This window comes from Erythrolamprus reginae, chromosome 12, assembly GCF_031021105.1.
Source record: "Erythrolamprus reginae isolate rEryReg1 chromosome 12, rEryReg1.hap1, whole genome shotgun sequence".
Lineage (NCBI taxonomy): Eukaryota > Metazoa > Chordata > Lepidosauria > Squamata > Dipsadidae > Erythrolamprus > Erythrolamprus reginae.
In genome coordinates, this window is record NC_091961.1 from 1281857 (window position 1) to 1302548 (window position 20692).

Below are 20692 nucleotides of genomic sequence, written 5' to 3' on the forward strand. Positions count from 1 at the left end.
GGCCCCAACAGCCTCCAGGCACCGGCACATCACTTCCACTGCTTCGTTGACTGGAACAGCTGACCTCCTGCAACTGTGCTGCTGCACCTTAAACACCATCCAACTATAACATCTGCCTATTCCAGGACCTTCGGAAGGACTCACTCAGTGGAACCTCTACTTACGAACTTAATTCATTCCGTGACCAGGTTCTTAAGTAGTAAAGTTTGTAAGAAGAAGTGATTTTTCCCATAGGAATCAGTGTAAAAGCAAATAATGCGTGTGATTGGGGAAACCCAGGAGATTCCTAGAGAGGCCCCACGGAGGCTTCTCCCCACCTTTTCCGGCCCTGTTTCCTCCCAGGAGATTCCCAGAGAGGCCCCACGGAGGCTTCTCCCTGCCTCTTCCAGCCCCGTTTCCTCCCAGGAGATTGATGAGGGACAGGGAGGGGAGACCAGAGATAATTGTAGCCAAAACAAAATAGTTTCCCCTGAGAACCAAGGACATTCGCACATGTAGCTGAAGAGAGGAGGAATGAAGTTTCCAAGCAATCAGACCTGGATTGGGCCATTTGACTGATTGTTTGGGGAGGGCTGGGGAACCTTTTACTTTGAATTAGATGAAAACCCTGGGAACCTTTAGGGTCGGTTTTCACCAGTCTGTGCCAATATGATATATCCAATAAACTTGCTTTCCTTGGAGTTCTGTTTGCTATGGGTGTATTACTTAGAACCCTGACAGTGGGGGCTATTCATCCAAGATACTGTATCTACTCAGTTCTACACTGAAAATATCAGCTAGTTCCCATCCAGGTTCTTCCTGCCAAACAAGGAAATATCTGAAAGGCCATTAAAATATGTGAAGATAAAATAAAAACCGAGAACGATCTAATTCATAGCTTTGTTCGTTGGGACACTGGCCAACCCTTGGATGAGAACACGTTTTAATAATCAGAAGTCAATTCTAGTTTGTGGCCAACACCCCCACCCCCACACCCCTATATGAACGAACCTATGAATAGTGCTTGTAATGCAGTCAAACGCCGGATGCCAAAACATTGGAGAAAGCTTCAGATGGTGAGTTTTAAGGCAGGTTTGTTTTAGATTTAGAATTTGAGATCTAGGCTAAAATTGGATGGGCCCGACTGATGATTACAACGCACGCACACAGAATAATCAGCACAAAGACAGCTTATCCATTGGTGGAACGTGCAATGGGTGGATCCGCATTTTTTATCGCATAGCTGTGTCTGCAGACTTTAAAAAGCCTGGGGAATGGACCCAAGTGTGTTTCTCATCTAACATGTAAACTCACTCCCATTTATATCCAAAATAATTAGTAAACAATTGGCGGAGCCCATGAACTCTGAATAACTCAGTGATCCTGTAGAGCCTCATGGCTCTCCTTCTTCTTCTCCCACAGAGAGATGTTAGATGTTTAAATAAGCCATCAGGGACCCTGCGGGGGCAAAAGCCAGCCGACTGGGGTGGGTGCCAAGGTCTGTTTGCCAGCTGCTGTCCAGGGAGGCCAACTCTCTCCAAAATAAAGCAGGTTCTTTTTCCCCCCATTGAATCGATGCCAGAAAGACCAGATCAGAATGTAGGAAAAAGAGAAAATAAGCAGTCGAGGGGGGGTTTTTTGCAGGAGAAGTTGGAATAAGCCTGAAATGCTGAGATGGCTAGAAGATCTCTTCAACATTGATTTATCCACGTACATTTTTGTTCTTAGGAAGTTCCACTTTGAAATAAAATTCAATCGGGTGGTTGGCTTATTTCCAGCTTGCTCCTGTTCCTACCGCTGAAGCCTATCTAGAGAATAGAAGTTTGCCTCCATTGCAAATGTGGAGCTCTTCAGACACAGGGGTCTCCAACCTTGGCCACTTTTAAGACTTGTGTGGACTTCAACTCCCAGAAAAGCTTCCAAAAATGGAAGGACACTTCGATTCCCACCGTGGATGAACGGATGCAGAGGTTGATGGAGTTGGCAGAGGTGGCTAAAGTGACCATTTTGATCAAAGAAAAGAACGTACCATATTTTTCAGAGTATAAACAGCACCCTTGTCCTCTCTAAAAGAGGCTGAAATTTTGGGTGCTTTTTATACTTCTAATGTAGTAAAGCTTTTTCAAAGCTTTTTTTCCTTAGCCCTAACTGGTGCTAAAGATCTTCCCAGCTTCCTAGTCCCTCTGAAGAAGGTTTTTTCCAGCTCTAAGTCTTTGCAGGCTTGTTTTTATTCCTACTCCCTCTGACAAAGGCTTTTTCAGCCCTAACCAGGGGATAAAATAATGTGCTGAAGCTGAACAGACTAAGGATGCTAGCCAGATGAATACCTGGTAGGTAGATATTTTTCCCTATTTTCCTTCCCCAAAACTGTGTCTTATACTCCAAAAAAATAAGGTAAGTACTTTTGTTGCTATGTGGAAACCACTTCTGGGCTTTTTTCTTGAGGTGGAAAAGAATGAAACCTTGATTTTGGGTTTTACTGATTAGATCGATTTGCTGCTGGCTGAAGAATTCTGGGAGTTGAAGTCCACAAGTCTCTAAATGGCCAAGGTTGGAGCCCCCTGCCTCAGAGGACACATGTTGAATAGGTTGATGGGACCCTCTACTTCTCATAAAGATATGAGATTTTCTGACAGGGAGAACAATTAATCCCTCGGAGTGCTTTCCTCCAGAAGTGGTGGCTGCTTCAACATGGAGGGTTTCAAGAAGAGACCACACACAAGCCTTACACATTCCAAGCGAGAATCCTGAATGCAGTTTATCCCTCTTGCTCCCAACCCTTTGGGTGTGGAATCCGTGGCCCCGTCCCCAATTCTGATATTATACCTCCCCTGTGAAACTTAGGTTTTCAAAAGGGACAAAGCCAAGATGGAGGAAGGTGAGATCTGCACTTTTCCCCATGTTTCAAAGATCCAGCAAAGGCTCAGGAGAGAGGAGATTTGGGGTGGGGCCAAAGCAGGGAAGGCGAAAACCTCCATCGATATCTTATAAATGAAGTCTGAGATGTCAAAGCACATTTACCCTCAATGAAAACCAACCCTAAAAATAGATCAAATCAAGATTTGTTTTGGGTTTTTTTTTCATGCAAGCAGACAACCAACAGATGGAATTTTCTGGCACTTTTGAGCCAAGGAAAAATTCCCCCCCGAGTGCCAAAAGACAGCTGACTCCCTTCCCTCCGGGATCAAAAAACGAGATACCATCCCCCAAAGCAAGAAAGGCTGAAAATATTCCATGGTAAACTCACCGCCTGCACAAATTCTGGAAGGTCTTGCAGACAGGATTTCAATGCAAGATTTCTTCAGAATCTAGAAGGCACAAGAAAAAAAAGAACATGGTTTAACAATCTTGGGTGCATCCAGATGCAGAACTCCCAGCGTTGCTCAAAGCTGGAATATCTTTTTTTTTAAGTTGTTTTTATTTATAGTACAATTAAGAACAAACCAGCAAACAAAAAACATGGGCATGATGCAACATTACACATTTTCATCAAGTTATTTCTCTTCCTAAATGCATTTTTTTATCTCTATATAGATATATCCACATTGTGTGTACAATATGAAAGTATATTCATCTCCAGCTTATTACTAAATCATAATCCCAACATTCCTCTTTGATTCCCACCAACAATATAATTTGTCCCAGATTTCAAAATGCTCTGATTCATTTTCTATCTTTTAGTCCCACCATGAGTCTGTCCATTTCCGCACAAGACAATGGTTTAGACAATATCGCTTCCTCTGAGGGGACAAAGCTGGGATATCTTAACAGCTAAACCAAAAAGGACTCCTGTTGAAGGAGGCCAAAAGTCAACAACCCTACCTTGACCAGGAGGTGCTCCGGACAGTCGCTCACGCCCTCATCACCTCTCACCTTGACTACTGCAATGGGCTCTACATGGGGCTACCCTTGAAGAGCATTCAGAGACTTCAGCTGGTGCAAAATGCAGTGCAATAACGGGTGTACCAAGGTACCAACGGGCGCGCACGTCCGAGCAAGATTTTACGACCTTTCTTGCTACAGATGTTACGCAAATCACTACAGTTGTTAAGTTACTAACATGGTTGTTAAGTGAATCTGGTTTTTGCATTGACTTTGCTGGTCAGAAAGTCACAAGAAATGGGATCATATGACTGCGGGAGGCAGCAACGGTTGTAAGTGTGAAAAATGACCCCGGGTTCCTTTTCTCAGGGCTATTGCACGCTCTAACGGTCACTAAGTGAATTGTTGTAAGTCAAGGACTGCCTGTACTCTGAAGCAATTCCCACCCCCAGCCTTCAACAGTTGCAAATGGAAGAATAACTGCTTTTTACCAGGTCTCCATAAAAGCAAATTTGCAGATTTTTCTAACGACTGTGTTTTTCCGAAAACAACACCCAACCAGAAAATAAAACCTCGGCCTGATTTTTTCAGGATGCTAGTAAATATAAGCCGCACCCCCACAAAATAAGCCTCAGTTAAGACTGTCAGACAGCCAGACACATTAGTGTTAATAATTCAAGCTCTCAATGTAAAAGCTAAAAGAAGCAGATTTTTAATCAAAAGCAAACTCACAAAATACACATTACCTTTCGGGTTCAACACCAAAGTAACTATACAAAGAAAAGGGTTCCTTTCCTAGCAATAAAAACATTCTAAACAAGTGGGCACATAATGCACCATCATATGTGTGCAAGAAAGAGAAGAGAGGGGGGAAACAACAACAACCTGAGAACAGCAGATTGAACTTAAATACAGTAACCACAGGTGAGAGGGGTTTAGCTAGAAAAGGCAACCATTTAAACAGACATAACACCTTTTCCCAAACTCCAGACATGCAGAGGTGACTATTTCAACATTTAGTGCTGCCTTTTCCCAGAAATAAGCCCTAATGCACCTTTTGGAGCAAAAATTAATACAAGACCGGGTTTTATTTTCAGGGAAACATGGATATATATGTAAAGCCTCGGGAATAGCCTTAAAAGGAGAAACAGAAACAATTAGCCAGGATGAAGCAGGAACTGCTGGGAGGGGAACCAGCCACAGAGGGAGGGAAGAAAGGCCGTTGTAAGGATCGAAGTCAGGCAACCAGCAAGCATTCTAGATTCTCTCTAGGCCCCTTAGATGGGTCTAGGTGTGATTAGCAATAGCAAAAGTCCTTAGACTTATATACCGCTTCACAGTGCTGGTGCCTGTGAGATTTGAACTGGTGAATTACAGCTAGCAGTCAGCAAAGGCAGCTTGCAGTACTGCCCTCTCTCCAATCAGGTTCAATCCTTATTTGTGATAGGTTCACTCACAAAATTAAACCTAGCACAAAACTGCAAGGCCGAGCCAGGAGAAACCCAGTCTGAAAGATATAAATCACTGCAGCAAAAATTTTAAAAGGGGAAAAAAAGAGAACCTTTGTTTGGGAAAGCGGGACGTAAACTTCTAGAAAGAGGCATCCCTGGCTTTGAGCCCATGACCTTTGAGTGAGTCATGGCGCGAAGACTTCCGTCACGGTTCTCTGGGGTAGCCAGCTAATTTTATTCCCATGGTCCAGGCATCCCCACTGTCTCATTCCAGCTGAACCTTTTCAAGAAAAAGAACGGGAAACGTCTCCTTGGAACGGGAGAGGGGCAAAGGGTTCCAGAGTCCGGTTTGAGTTCTGCAGAAAGGCCCGGAAGCACCTTTATTTTCTGAAGTTTTGCAGAGCTGAAATAACTCACACACATGCATGCCTCTTTGCTAGGCAAAATCTGCAATGGCATCGTAATAATGGCACTGCTGTAAGATTGAGTTCTTTTCGCTGATATTTTTGCTTCCAGGCAGGCACAGAAGCAAAAAACTGCAAAAATTGACAAAATCTCGCAAGGGCAAGTGAGATTTTGGCTATTTTCACCAGTATTTTGCATGCACAGAAGCAAAAAACCAGCGATTTTCGTTGGAAATCTGTCAATCATGCCATTCCCAGGCCATTCCCGCTACCTGGACGGTGTCCCCCCACATAGCGGGAGGAGCTCATGACTGGAGTTTTAGAGACAAGAACTGGTGCTGGCCCAGAGAATCTGCACATTTAAAAAAATCCAGCGGAGACACCTGTCCCAAACGTGCTTTTTCAGGAGGCAACTGGACTTTTTTTTTCTTTTGAAGATATTTCACTTCTCACCCAAAAAGTTTGTTCAGTTCTGAATGGAAGGATTGATACTGCTTGCCGACAAGGAAATCCTTTCATTCCCCACTATCCGGTCAGAACTGAAGAGGCTTCTTGGGTGAAACATCTTCAAAAGAAAAAAACAAGGAAGTCCAGTTGCCTATTGAAAAAGCTCCTTTGGGACAACCAGGATCTGGATGATGGAGAATCTCTACAGACAGGAAGTACCTCTATCACACTGTTGTGACTTCTCTGTTTACTTTTTTGTTATTGTTTACAAAAGCAGTAGAAACTAGGCTTACATATGAATTACAAAACAAAACAAGAGAGAGACTTCTAAACTTCTACAAGTGGCTAGAAATCAGAAGAGATAAAACAAACTAATAATGAAACAAAGGGGATTGGGAATAATAAATTTATTGATAATAGATGGAAATATAGTTGAGAGACAGGGAAAGCATAGATATTTATATTTTCTTCTTCACAAATTACCAGATATGTAAAACAAGGAAATAAGGGCGTGTTATGTAGCTGCCTTCTATATGTTTGTATTGTACAGGTGTATTTCTGTATTGTTTTTAATGTTTTTGTTTAAATGTTTTTGTATTTTTTGTATTTTTTCCGCTTTTTGTCTTTTGTCGTATGTTTAAATTTCAATAAAAATTTTACAAACAAAAGCTGCTGTTCTTTATGATATTTGCAGAAAAATGCATCTGGTATCTTTTGGGAAGAAAAGCCATTTGATACCCAGCAAAAACAGACAATCATGAACAAGGACCAGGTGTAGCCACCTTCTCCCCATCTGCAGAGGGAAGCATATATCACACTCTTCCCTTCAGGCTAAATAATGTTTGCCATCCAGCAATTTTTATTAATCGGATTTATATGCCGCCACTCTCAGAGGACTTTCTTTATAAAAAAACCCTCTCAAGTCATCCTCTTGTGAAATGTTATGAGATTATGTTTTCTCCATTGAGATGGTCAGAAATCAACCAAACCTGGTTAATGCATTCTAGCATAATGTTTTCTGGGCATGAAACCTAGTGAGTTATTGCTGGCAATGGAAGCCCTAAGAAATACAGCTAGTGAGCAAAAGAGAAAGGAAATACTTCTGGAATCTATTGGGAACAGCTGTGGACAAAATGCAAGACTGAGCTCAGAATATTTTTATCTTCACACAATACCTGGTGCCCTAATCACATTTGTATGTTCAGTTAAAAGAAATTATAGGTAAGAGGGAGGGAGGGAGAGGAAGAGAGAGAAGGAGAGAGAGAGAGATAAAGTTCTGATCCAGAAAATAGGCTTAAGAGTAAAAACATTTGTCCCCACGAGATTTCTCTTCCTGCGCATGCACAGAAACAAAAACATGTCGGGACGCATGCGCGTGCACACACACAGCGCAGTAATTGCTACTGGTGCTCTGTCCTTTCTCGTACCAGTAGCAACCCACTACTGTAGTACTTCCCTCTTTGGGGTGATTTGGTTTCAAAAACAAAGTGAGATCCAGGGCTTCGTAATGGTATATAATCCCCCCAGCCCTCCGAATAAAAGCCGCTCATTCTCTTTGCTTTTGCTAAATAATTCCCCAGCATTTCAGAGCTCTCGTTCAGCCCAGGCCTCTCATCCACCCGGCCAAACCATTCAGTTCAGCAGCTGCTACCGGTTTCTTTCTAGGAGGCGCACGGATGTCCCAGCACTGATAAATATACTGTTTCTGGCAGCAACAATGCTAATTTCACCAAGTCATGAAATGAATACAGCGGTAAGCAAGACTTACGGAGTCTATGATTCCCTGGAGAGCTTCGAAGCCATCATTCACAGGGAAGACGTGATCCTTGCTGTCAGCGATTCGAGCCAACTGGTTTTGGGGGGAGAAAAATGTGGGTCAGCCAACAAGGACGGAAGGAAACACTGGACACACACAGTCTGTCAAATCCCAGGAGACAGAGGACTATGGCGCAAGAGGAGACAATCGTTTGTCAAGCTTTGTTGACATCCGTCTGTGTTTGTGGATTTTGTTTCTCCCACACTGTTTTTCTGAGAATTTGCACTCATCAGTACAATAGGAGGATTCTGGTTTTTCCAAATACTGTGATGGGGCGAAGAGGAATTAGTAAAAAAAAACTTGAAGCAGAGAACTTCAATATAATAGGACAGTGTTTTGCAACCTCAGCAATTTCCAGATGTGTCCCAGAATTCTACCTGGGGAATCCTGAGAGATGAAGGCCACATCTACTTAAGCTGCTGAGACTGAGAAAAGCTATGATAGGATCCTGGCTGAACCTGGATCATAGTTTAAATTATTACAGGAGGGTGAATCCATGGAGCCATTTTAGAGGCAACTTCCAGGTTCTTTGGCAGCTGCCTAAAACCAAAATTCCTTCCAATCGAATTCTCGAGAGTTTTCTTTAGCGAGATTTATCGGGATATGAGGAATGGGATTGTACAAACTCCAGCACCTGAACGGTTTCCCACTGAAAGTTGTTGGATCGATTTCATTTTTCTTTTCTTTTTTTCATTTACATTTTCTTTTAATTCCAGCCATCCTGTGATCTGTAGAGATGTCAGAACTTTTTCACAGGAAACGGTGCAGCTGGCTGGTTGCATATCCATCTTTATTTGCCTAAACTAAACATTTATTTTATTTATTTATTTATTTATTATTTAGATTTGTATGCCGCCCCTCTCCACGAAACACAGACACAATTTTACCCTTGGCTTGCAAGGTAGTGTGTCTTCCCAATCTAGACTGCAGTCTTGGGATCTCCAGGTAACTTTCACCTAAGTACAAACCAATCTGTGCTCAGCTTTTCAAGTCCAGCCAAAACTGGGTCGTATCTACTTACATAGGTAAGGACAAGCAATGGTGCTTATTACTTATTGCTAGTTTCCTTACCTACACCATGGGGTTTGGATGGGAACTGTTAATTTTTGGAATTATGGAAATTTTGGAACTTCGGAATTATAGAATTTTGCAATGACTTCAATTAATCGACTGTAAGTATTTATGGTAAGTATAAAAAGATCCAATGCTTTGAACAGTCTAAAGTCAAGTGATAAATAAAAGCTTCGTTTGTTCTAATTTATTTTAAAAGCTATTATACTTTAAATGTTCTTTAAAGGTCAGCTCCTCTACTAAATTGTTTTTGCTTATTGGAAACTGCTCTGAAAGCTATATTTGGCCCAAAAACTATGGTGAACACCCAAAATCGATTTGTCATATTCTATTCATTCCCTCCTTTTTATTATTTGTGAAATATGAGCATATACATCTCTGCATTTATTTGATCAGATGGCACGCCATCAAAATGCAACCAGGAAAGATATGCATGGGGATTTTAAAGCTGTTTTGATTAAATTGCTTTGTACTGTATTTTATGGGGATTTATATTATATTATATTTTATGTCTATTTGGCTGTGAGACGCCCCAAGTCCTCTGGGAGTAGGGTGGCATATAAGCCTAAATAAAAAAATAAAAAAAAATTTGGTTTATATTATGCTGGCCTGTAAGCACAGAGAGATGAAGCTGGGATCAGCCCTATGTCATAAAGGGCCCATCGTCCCCCACCCCGGCTCTAGAAGATGAGGGAAGTTGGGGCCTTTGCATAGGTCATCCGAAAAAATCAAGATGGTGGCCGTGTCATGACAGGAACAGATGTTACGCCTGTCAAAAAGGGTTGAGGCTTTGATTCCACATTTTTGACATTTTGGAACCTCGTCCTGCAGACAGTCCTGGACTTCTGGCTCCCTGGAAAGCAATTTCGAATGAGACTGAAAGATGTTACACTTAAACCAAGCGTTGCCCAGTTGCAAGACGATCGAAAATTACCTGAGTTTCGTTGAAGTCTTTCACACCGACACAGTACACCGTCGCTCCCAGATCACGGGACCGGTTGGCCTTGAAAGAGAGGAGAAAACATTGGTTGCACCTCAAACCATCTACTGCCAGATATCTCCCAGTGACCAATTAGGGTCCACAGGGTTGGCCTTCTCTGGGTCCCATTGGCTGGACAGTGTCAGTTGGTGGGGCCACGTGGAAGGGTCTTCTCTGTGGCAGCACCAGCTCTCTGGAACCAGTTATCCCTAGAGGTCTGCACCGCCCCCACATTACTGCTTTTCTGGAAGGCCATGAAAACCTGGCTTTGCCAGTAAGCTGGGGGCCATTGAGTAATAAGCTACCATCTGGATCCAGCCAAAGGATATGAATGTTTTTTATTTCTACAGGGTTTTTTGGTTTTTTTTAATATTGTTTTTAATTGTTGTACACTGCCCAGAGTCCGGAAGAAGTTGGGCGGCTTATAAATTTGAAAAACAAACAAACAAATAAACAAATGGTGTAAAGAAACAATCATTCTTGGATGGGGCTTCCCAACTACCATTTTATCCCCTGGCCCATCACACCCACCTACTTGCCACCTCAGCAGGAAGAGGGGGGGAAAACCCCATATTCAACCTAGCAGATTTTAAAAAGAGTCCCGGTCTGAGGGAAGGAGAGGGGAATGCAGTGGCTCCATCTTTGGGTCAGGCTCATTGGCCCTCAGGGAATCCTCAGTTCACACTTCCCAGTTCCTCTCTCTCTCTCTCTCTCTCTCTCCATCCATCCATCCATCCATCCATCCATCTATCTATCTATCGTACTTATATGCCACCCAACTCCTGGGCAGCTTACAATACATAAGCCAGGTGCCTTAACCACGACACCAAAGGAGCTAGGCCGAAATGTCTCTTCTAATTTCACCAAGGTCCCTTTCCTCACACAAGAAACTTCTGCTTCTCTTTAAAAAAACAAAAACATTTCAATCTTATTTTATTATTTTAGCTGCCAAGGATGGTTGCAGTTTCTTCCCCTGCTCCCTACTTTTCCATTTTTCCTGGTTGGCTACCCAATTTTTGAAAATAATAATAATAATAATAATAATAATAATAATAATAATAACAACAACAACAACAACAACAACAACAACAATGACATGATAAAAACGTGAATGAGTTATAGGATAAAAAAGTTTAAGATAAATAAGTAAATAAATAAGGTAAAATAAATAAGTAAAATAAAATATAAAATAACAATAATAACATAATATAAACAATAAATAAAAAATAAAATAATAAAATAATATAAACAATAAAATAAAATAATAAAATAACTAAAATAAAATAAAAATAAAATATACAATTTCTCTCCTGACGCTTCTCTTTGAAAATTTGCTGACCAGGGAAGCTGCAGTTTTCCCTACTGTACTACACAGGATTGGTTGTTCACCTGGTTTCTTGGCCTACCTCAGAATCATATTCTTGGGGATTTATTTTAAATGTAAATCAAAAATATTAATTATTGTCAGGAGCTTCTTCTTCCCTTGAACAGAAAGGAGGGGGAGAGAGGCGAGAGGGATTTCAGTCTGCTCTTCTCCTCACAACAATTACCACTTTAGCAGAGGGCTAAGATTGCGCCCCTCGCAAGGTAGGCCTCGTCCCGCGTGAGGCAGCTCAATTCCCCAGCATCCTAAAAGAAGACCGGGTGGATAAATCCGGCGAATTCCCTTCGAATGCTTCAGACGGGGAGGATGGGCCGCGATAGCTTTCTGCAGCCTGATGCCCTCCAGATGTGTTGCAGACTAAGAATTCCCCGAAAACATCTGGAAGGCCTAGGATAGGGGAAGGCCAGAGTTGTGCGCGGATGGACCTCTCTACCCCTGCGCTTTTGAGAAACCTTGGTTTTTTTAAGAACGCAGCCCAAGTTAATGTTCTCTCCCCATCCTAGAGCCCAGTCGGTCTTTTTTCTAGAACTGCAGTGACAGCACTGAAGATTCGTATTATTTCGGGGGGGGGGGGTGACCGTATCCTCTGGTTCATCTTCCTAGAGATGTCGCAATGCATCTGCTGAATCCTGCAGTATTTAATTTTTGCAGCCAGAGATGACAGTTGAGGGAAGGGAGCAGCAAACGTTTCCTTGGGAAAGTCTCTAAGCTAACACCGGGAAAGAAATTCACTGGGTTTATATTTCATTATGGGCTTTCTTAATGCACGCTTCCCAGAAACTGTGGGAGGAGGGAGGACAAACACAAAATTAATGCGCATGAGGACTTTATGAAGAAGAATCTGGTTGATGGAAGATAAGAAGGGAAGGCAAAAAAATACAGCAACATTGAAATAAAAATACAGTATATACTGTAGGTATATATTTTTGAGCAGTGTATATATAACACTTAAACAACACAATATAACTCCAAGTAACTGAAACTTCTGTGAAATCAAACTGTCCACTTAGGAAGCAACACTGATTGCCAATCAATTTCATTTTGTTGTCAGCACATTCAACTTTGTACAGAACGAAGTATTCAATGAGAATATTTCATTCATTCAGATCTAGGGTGGGTTCTTCGAGTGTTTCCTTTATTTTTTTGAGCAGCATATATAGCTGAAGGGATTGGTTACTGTAGCCTAGAGGTTAATTCTCTACAAGGCAAAGGCTGCAAGTTCAAATCCCTGTGAGGGTATGGCTAGCTGATGAGGCCAGAAAAAGGCCAAAATAGATCTATCCTAGTCTCCCCTTGATATTCAAATTCAGCAAAAACATGTGACATATACATATGTACGTCTGTATGTATATATAATACATACATACCTACATACATACATATAACACACACACACATAATATATATAATATAAATCTAACAAAAACACATGGACTACACATCTCGATCAGGGCAAATCAATAGATGCAATTTACTTTCAACTCAGTGGTTCACGATAAACTTCTTCTGAAACTGAAATTCTACAGCATCTCTGGAGCCCTACATGACTGGATAACTGCACTCCTGTCAAACAGACAAGTGGTCAAAAAAGGGAGCACCCTATCTAATCCTGTTCCTGTTAACAGTGGTGTACCCCAAGGTAGTGGGTAACAATACACAAGCACACAACAGATACAAACTCAAAGTAAACTGCTCCAAACTTGACTGTAGAAAATATGACATCAGCAACCGAGTAGTTAATGCCTGGAACTCACTACCTGACTCTGTAGTTTTGTCACCAAACCCCCAAAACTTTACCCTTAGACTCTCCACTGTTGACCTCTCCTGATTCCTAAGAGGTCAGTAAGGGGCGCATAAGCGCATCAGCCTGCCTACCATCCTTGTCCTAATGTTTCCTTCATATTAATACCCATATATACTCATGTATATAAACAGTGTTATATCTATGTATACTACCAATATGTACTTGACAAAATAAAATATAAACAAATAAAAAATAAATAAATTTGCCCCCTCCAACCTTTGCAACGTGGGGCTGCAGAAGTGGGGCTGCAATGCATTTATAGGGCATGTCTCAACTACAACATTAAAAGACATTATGTGCCATGCAAACCTCTCGCTCCCCCTCATCCTGTCACTTCCCAAGAGAATAGCAAATTCATCTGCACATTTTACTTTATTTAAACATCTATATTCTGTCCTTCTAATGCATTTTCCCTTAAAACGAGCGTGTGAACTGTCAGTTTGTGGCTCCGAGCTTGTCTGGGCAAAGTTCTCTTTTTTTGCAACAGTCTCCAAAAATAAAGGCGAGTGAAAATGACATGCCAGTTGTGAGCCTCTGAAGTAGACAGACCAAACAAATGTCTGCAAATATGGGCCATCAACTTCACCAGATCTCTCTCTCCCCTCCCTCTCCCCCTCCTTTCCCTTTTCTCTTTCTTTATCCCTCCTTTCCTCTCCTCTCCCTCTCTCCTTCCTTCCCCCCTCTCTCCCTTTCTTTCTCCCTCCTTCCCTCTCTCCCTCCCTCTCTCCCTCTCCCTCCTTTCCCCCCTCTTCCTCCCTCCCTCTCCCTCCCTCCTTCACTCTCTCTCCTCCTTCTCTCCATCTCTCTCTCTCCCTTTCTCCTTCCTCCTCCCTCTCTCCCCCTCCCCTCCTTCTCTCCCTCCTTACTTCCCCTCTCTCTTGCTCTCTCCCTCCCTCTCCTTCTCTTCCTCTTCCTCTTTCTCTCTCTCTCTCCCTCCCTCCCCCTCTCTGCAAACCCAAGACACATTAACATTAAGAATTCCTTTCCTTTCCTAAGAATCCCCAAGGCGTAGAAGATCTGGGCTTTATTTGCAAAGGAGAAGATCTGACATCCGCTCCCACAAAAATGCTTAGACCAAGAAAGAGGTTATGGACCCTGTTTGGTTGAGGTTTCAGCAGGAGTTGAGATTTTAAAACCAACCTGCTTCTGGATTTATAGGAGGGACACAGACCCCGTTCCCCGGGAAAAGTAACTTTTGGAGGGGTCCACCCTTCCATTCATCCCAGACTTCCACCACAAGGCTCCTACCTCTTGTTCGGAATAGAAGAAAAGATCCTCATGGAGTTCTCCATCCGTCAAGGCAATAATGACACTGGCGGTCCTATAACCTGAAGAGGGAAGCCATTCCAGAAGTAGAATTAATGGTCAATGGAACAACATTGAAGCATATAAATATTTATATGAAGCATATAAATCCAGTTAATAAAATAAATCAATAAACCAGCGGCCACCTTCTTCTATTCAAAACACAAAGCTGTACACTTGGTGCTGTTTGCAAACTGTCATAATAGAGGTTTCCTTCAAGTTCTACTGTCACATGGAGGCAGCCACCTTTGCACAAACTCAGATTTATGCAAACAACTCTGTATTTCATATAGTTGGTTAAATACAGTGGTTAGAAACTGAGTTCTAACCATGGATGTGTGGGCATGGATGTGGGCTGCCTGATTTTTTGGGCCAGGGTCTCTCTCTCTCTCTCAGGCCTGGCAAGAAGAAGAAGGTGCCAAACCGCTTGTGGAAATGTTACCAAGAAAACTGCAAGGGCTGATCCAATGTCGAGGCCGACTCAAAGAAGGGAGCCACTTTGGTGGAGGCACTGGAGTAGAAACTGGGATCCCAGGGGATCCAGCAGTTGCCAAGAGTCCAGGGCGACCTGGAAAGGCGCCAACACACAACCAAATCCACATTTCATCGGAAAGCGGGCACCATTCAGACTCTGCAGTGAATAGATTAGCATGTTTTCCAAAGCATCCTGCTTACCTAACCACTGGGCCGGGGTGGCGCAGTGGTTAGAGTGAAGCACAGCAGACTACTTCTTCAGCTAACTGCCAGCTGTAGTTCAGCGGTTCAAATCTCACCAGGGGCTCAAGGTTGACTCAGCCTTCCATCCTTCCCTGGTGGGTCAAATGAGGACCCAGATTGTTGGGGCAAGAGGCTGATTTTGTAAACGGCTTAGAGAGGGCTGTCAAAGCACTAGAAAGCCGTATATAAGTCTAAAGTCCTTCCGAGGTGGGTCAAATGAGGACCTAGATTGTTGAGGGCAATATGTGGATTCTGTAAACCGCTTAGAGAGGGCTGTCAAAGCACTATGAAGCGGTATATAAGTCTAAATGCTATTGCTGTTGCTATAGGTTTACAATTGGGATATAAATCCCAAAGGTGTTTTTTCAGGAGGCAACTGGACTTTGTTTTTTTTCTTTTGATGACTTTCGCTTCTTATCTCAGGAGCTTCCTCAGTTCTTACAGGATGGTGGGGAATGGAAGGATTTATACTCCTTGCAGACAGCTGGTCATTTGCATCATATTTCTCTGTGTCTTTAAGGTCACCTGAGTGATGCTCCTAATTCCTGTAGTCTGCAATTTTCCCCCCACCTGTAAATCCATTCCTACTCCCCCCACCATTCCAAAGGTGTCCATCCCAAATTGTATAGATAAACGTCTGCAGAGATTCTCAGTCATCCAGGACACAGGTAAATCTCCAGGTGTCTCAACAACTCGCTAAAAGGTCCCGCAGAGTTGGCCTTCTCCGGGTCCCATCGACTAAACGATGCTGTTTGTCGGGACCCAGGGGAAGAGCCTTCTCTGTGGCGGCCCCAGCCCTCTGGAATTAACTCCCCCCTACTCTTCCTGCCTTCCGCAAGATGTTGAAGACCTATCTATGTTGCCACGCATGGGGGGAATAACTATCTCTTTCCCCCCACCACCTTTTTTCCTGACTGTAATACATGAGAATGGTGTGATTGTGCAGTAACGATTGTTTTTAATATCTATGGATTTTAAATTTTGTTTTTTATCTAATATTGGGTTTGTACTCTGTGTATTGTATTGTTGTTGTTGTGAGCCGCTCTGAGTCTTCGGACAGGGGCGGCATACAAATCTAATAAATCTTAATCTTAAATCTTAAAAGGAGGCAAATGTCCAGCCGTCTGCAAGGAATATAAATCAGTCCATTCTCCACCATCCAGTCAGAGCTGAATGAGATGAGAAGCGAAATGTTGTTGGGTTCAGCTATTCTACCTTGGCCCACGTACAGCGGCTCCACAACTTAGCTGTGACCACAGCTTGAAGGAATCCTGTTTTTTGCTTTCTTTTCCCGTGTGCTTAAATGGATGCAACCTGATTAGAGAAACGTAAATCCGCATCAGGCTGAACTCTCCCTCACCTTTTATTAAACATCACAGATGGGGTGCAGGAGAAGCAGTCGGAGGCTTCCGTTGTTTTCCCCAGAGTCGTGCATTTTATTCGTCTTTCCCAAGAGGGAAGAAGCTTTGGGGTGGCTTTGGGGCAGGACGGCCCGTCACGGGAGAGGAGACAACATATTATCATCCCAATTACAGCAGGCCTTCCGCAAAGGAGGGAAAATTGCTGCCCGAGAGGTGTTCTCACCACCCCAGGATAGTTAGCGTGATGTGAGCGTGGCCTGGGCTTGTCCGGGGCCTGGCTCCCAAATGCTCACACCACCGCAAAGAAGTAATTAAAGTTAATTTGGTTGCTGCTGTCAACATGACTCATGCATGGCAGGCTCAGGTTAATGCACAGCTGCTACAAAAGCGAAGATAAGAATTCTGTCTCTGAAGGGAAAAATGTAATTATCAGTCTTCGCCAAATATCAAAAATTGCTACGGGGGATTTTCTACTGTTCTACTGGAGAAGAGCAGGTGGGTATCGCCTCTAGCTTGGTGCCTTCACTACTAGACCATAAAGGCAAATAATAGAAAACCGACTACTCAGATGAATCGAGCAAGCAGCATTTGAACATTTTAGAAGAGGGTTTAAAAGCAGCAACCAGGGGAATGAATTGGATGAGTTACGCACCAGTGCTTCCATTTCAAAGCAGACTTTTGTGTGTGTGTGATTTGTTGGTTTTTTTAAGAAAAGCCAGAATTGCTGGTCAATCACCTGCTTGCATGGGTAATGTGTAGATTGCCCCATGGTGAATTTAAACAGGGGGTTGGTCTTAATAGCAGCATTTTGAATGGCAAGAAGATATCAAAAGCTATATTTTCACTCTGCAGATATGTGATACCACAGAACCACCAATCAAGATTAAATATGTGCGGGTTTTCCCGAGTGAAAATGTGGAAGAAATACCAAAAATAAATGAACAGAGTTGTGTTCCAACAAGTTCAAATGTTATGGAACCCAATCTGGTGGAGTTCACGTCTGAGTAAAAACAGAACAACAGCATAACTTCCTTGGTCTCAATCTTCCATTCAAAAACAGTTAGAAATTCAATAACATCGAGGCTTCCAAAACACAGTTATTAACATTTAATGCAGTATTTTATCACCCTGCCCTTTGCAAAAGCTAGGACGATCGGATGACATTTCCCAACAACTAGTTTTCTTAAGCAAAGATTCCTGGCAACCTTAATAAAAAAAGTTTTAATAGTTGCACATTCAGAGGTTTTTATGACTTCCGGTTGTTCCCAGGGGGAAGAATTAGTGCTGGATATCTTGCAACTTATTTTCTTAGTGTCAATTTTGTTTGATGCTTTTGCCTTTCGTGTACATGTGTCTGTCGGTCTAGGTGTTCATTTAATATCACAATAGCACTCCAGGGAGTCCTTGTCTTATGACCACATGCACACTGGAGCTGACATGGAGCAACACCTCACATACTCTCCAATATGGTTCCGTGTGCCACCTGTGGCAAGTGTGCCATGGGTTCGCCATCACGGTTCTAACCCCAGTCAGTCAGCAAACAAAAAGATTGTCCCCACCTTTAGCATAATTACAAAGATCATTTTCAATCATATTTTATTCCGATTTTATTTTAGATTGTTTTTAATCAGATTTTAGTCGTCCTGTTTGTGTCTGGAACTCTGCCCTTTGATATGGCCCAAGGGCTAATCAATAAACTCAACTCTGTTAAGGAGTAACAAAAGTAATTACTGCTGCTTTATCGAACATATTCTTACCTTGAACATTTTCGTGGTAAATTTGCTCACTGGCCTAAAGGAGAACCAAAGACAATGATTAGGATGTAAAGTGCGGATAAAGTTTAGCTTCAGTTACCCCTGCCAAGAATAGAGAGCCACGTTGAGAAGATGGGGAAGAGGTGGGGTCCAGCGGTCCAGCCACAGGGCCAAGCAGAAGCCAAAGTTGGGCGTTGTGACTATGTGACTGGAGCCCCATCCCATGTGTATCGTACGTGGAAAGCCCATCAAAAACTGGCTGGGGCTTTGATGGCCCGGAGGCAAACCCCCTCTTGGTGTCTTTCACACACCTGCCCAGTCTGCCTGTAGCACCCACTGTGAAACCAAGACATAAACCTCTTTGCTCTTATTTACCCTTTCAAATCCTTCGTGCATGTAGGTATCTCCTCCTGGCAAGACCTTCTGGAGCTCATCTAAGCCTCGACGGATTTTTTCCCTGGAAGAGCAGAAGACACCATCGTTGGTTAGAGACAACGTAGATACAGGCTAACGGAATTGGAAGGGGCTTGGGAGGTCATCTAGTCACACACACCCAGTCAAGTAGGAGACCCTACATCAGTGATGGCGAACCTATGGCACGGGGCCCACAGGTAGCACACGGAGCCATATCTGCTGGCACACGAGCCGTTGCCCGAGCTCAGCTCCAATGTACATGTGTGTGCCAGCCAGCTGATTTTTAGCTCTCACAGAGGCTCTGGGGGTGTGTTTCTGGCTTCCAGGGAGCCTCCGGGGGAATCAGGGAGGGCGTTTTTACCCTCCCCCGGCTCCAGAGAAGACTTTGGAGCCTGGGGAGGGCGAAACACAAGCCTACTGAGCCCACCAGAAGTTTGGAAACAGTCCGTTTCCAGCCTGCAGAGGGACTCCGGGGGAGGAGGTATCTTCGCCCTCCCCAGGCATTGAATTATGAGTGTGGGCACTCACGCATACGTGGAAGAGCGTGCACAAGTGTTTTCGGCACCCGAGGGAAAAAAGGTTCGCCATCATTGCCCTACATCATTTCAGACAAATGGCAGTCCAATTTCTTCTTGAAATCTTCCAGGGATGAAGCTCCCACAACTTCCGAAGGCAACTTCTGTTCCACTGGTTGGTTGTTCTCATTTATTTATTTATTTGTTTATTGGATTTGTATGCTGCCTCTCTCCGGAGACTCGGGGCGGCTAACAGCAACAATAAAACAGTGTACAATAGTAATCTGATATTAGAAATGATTAAAAATCTATTAATATAAAAACCAAACATACATACAGACATACCATGCATAGAATTGTAAAGGCCTAGGGGGAAAGAGCATCTCAGTTCCCCCATGTCTGGTGGCAGAGGTGGGTTTTAAGTAGCTTACGAAAGGCAAGGAGGGTGGGGGCAATTCTAATCTCTGGGGGGAGTTGGTTCCAGAGGGCCGGGGCCGCCACAGAGAAGGCTCTTCCCCTGGGTCCCGCCAAGCGACATTGTTTAGTTGATGGGACCCGGAGAAGGCCCACTCTGTGGGACCTAACTGGTCGCTGGGATTCGTGCAGCAGAAGGCGGTCCCTGAGATAATCTGGTCCAGTGCCAGAAAGTTCCTCCTTATTTCTTGGTTGAATCTCTCCTTGACCAGTTTCCATCCATTGTTCCTTGTGTGGCCTTCAAGTGCTTTGGAAAATAGCTGGACTCCCTCCTCTCTGGGGCAGCCCCTCAAGTATTGGAAGCTGCAGTCATGTCTCCCCTGGTCCTTCTCTTCCCTAGCCTAGCCAGGCCCAGTTCCTGCAATCTTTCCTCGTAGGTTTTAGCCTCCAGTCCCCTAATCATCTTGGTTGTTCTTCTCTGCACTTTTTCTGGAGTCTCAACATCTTTTTTATAGTCTGGTGACGAAAACTGGATGCAGGATTCTAGGTGTAACCTTACTAAGGCTCTATAGAGTCTTCTACAAGCAAGATAGTGATGCCAAAGAAGTCACAGCTCTGAACTCTCCCACTGTCTTCTTGAAATTAAAAAAGAAAACATTTTGCAACGCTGTGGTGAGAGAGAAACATTAAGGAAAACTATCATTATCTCAAGGCAAGACATTGTGTGGAGACAGCCAGAATGGCGAGATGGCTGATAATTATTTTGCTTTCCAGGCATGGGAAAAATTCTCTTTCTTAGGACTCCCGTCTTTTTTCCCCTTCTTCTTTCTGCAGATATAGAATATTTTCCTGCCCCTCCCAAAAGATAACAGGGCCTGGCAACCTCCATTTCCAGAGCCCTGAGAAACGTCACCGTTCACCAATGGTCTTGTCTTTTTATCTGAGAGCATCTGCACCAAAGACAAATTCCTTGTGTGTCCAATCACACTCGGCCCATGGAGAATTCTGTTCTGTTCTATATCTGCAGAAACACACATGGGAAAAATCTGATTTGG

The 20692-nt window shown here is 43.3% G+C and overlaps 1 protein-coding gene across 2 annotated transcripts in view; it reads right to left on the minus strand.

Annotated features, from left to right (window-relative positions):
- Positions 1-20692, minus strand: part of ANTXR1 (ANTXR cell adhesion molecule 1) — a 115503-nt gene that overhangs the window by 75051 nt on the left and 19760 nt on the right. The window contains exons 1-7 of one of the 2 annotated variants that reach the window (XM_070765915.1): positions 19237-19319; positions 18670-18751; positions 18298-18331; positions 14406-14485; positions 9925-9993; positions 7872-7952; positions 3227-3287 (exon numbers count right to left, since the gene is read on the minus strand). In XM_070765915.1, the coding sequence (XP_070622016.1) occupies positions 3227-3287; positions 7872-7952; positions 9925-9993; positions 14406-14485; positions 18298-18331; positions 18670-18690 (346 nt within the window). In that variant the 5' untranslated portion in view covers positions 18691-18751; positions 19237-19319. Of the gene's footprint in view, positions 1-3226; positions 3288-7871; positions 7953-9924; positions 9994-14405; positions 14486-18297; positions 18332-18669; positions 18752-19236; positions 19320-20692 lie in introns of those variants that run through there. The other variant, XM_070765914.1, reaches the window with a different exon arrangement.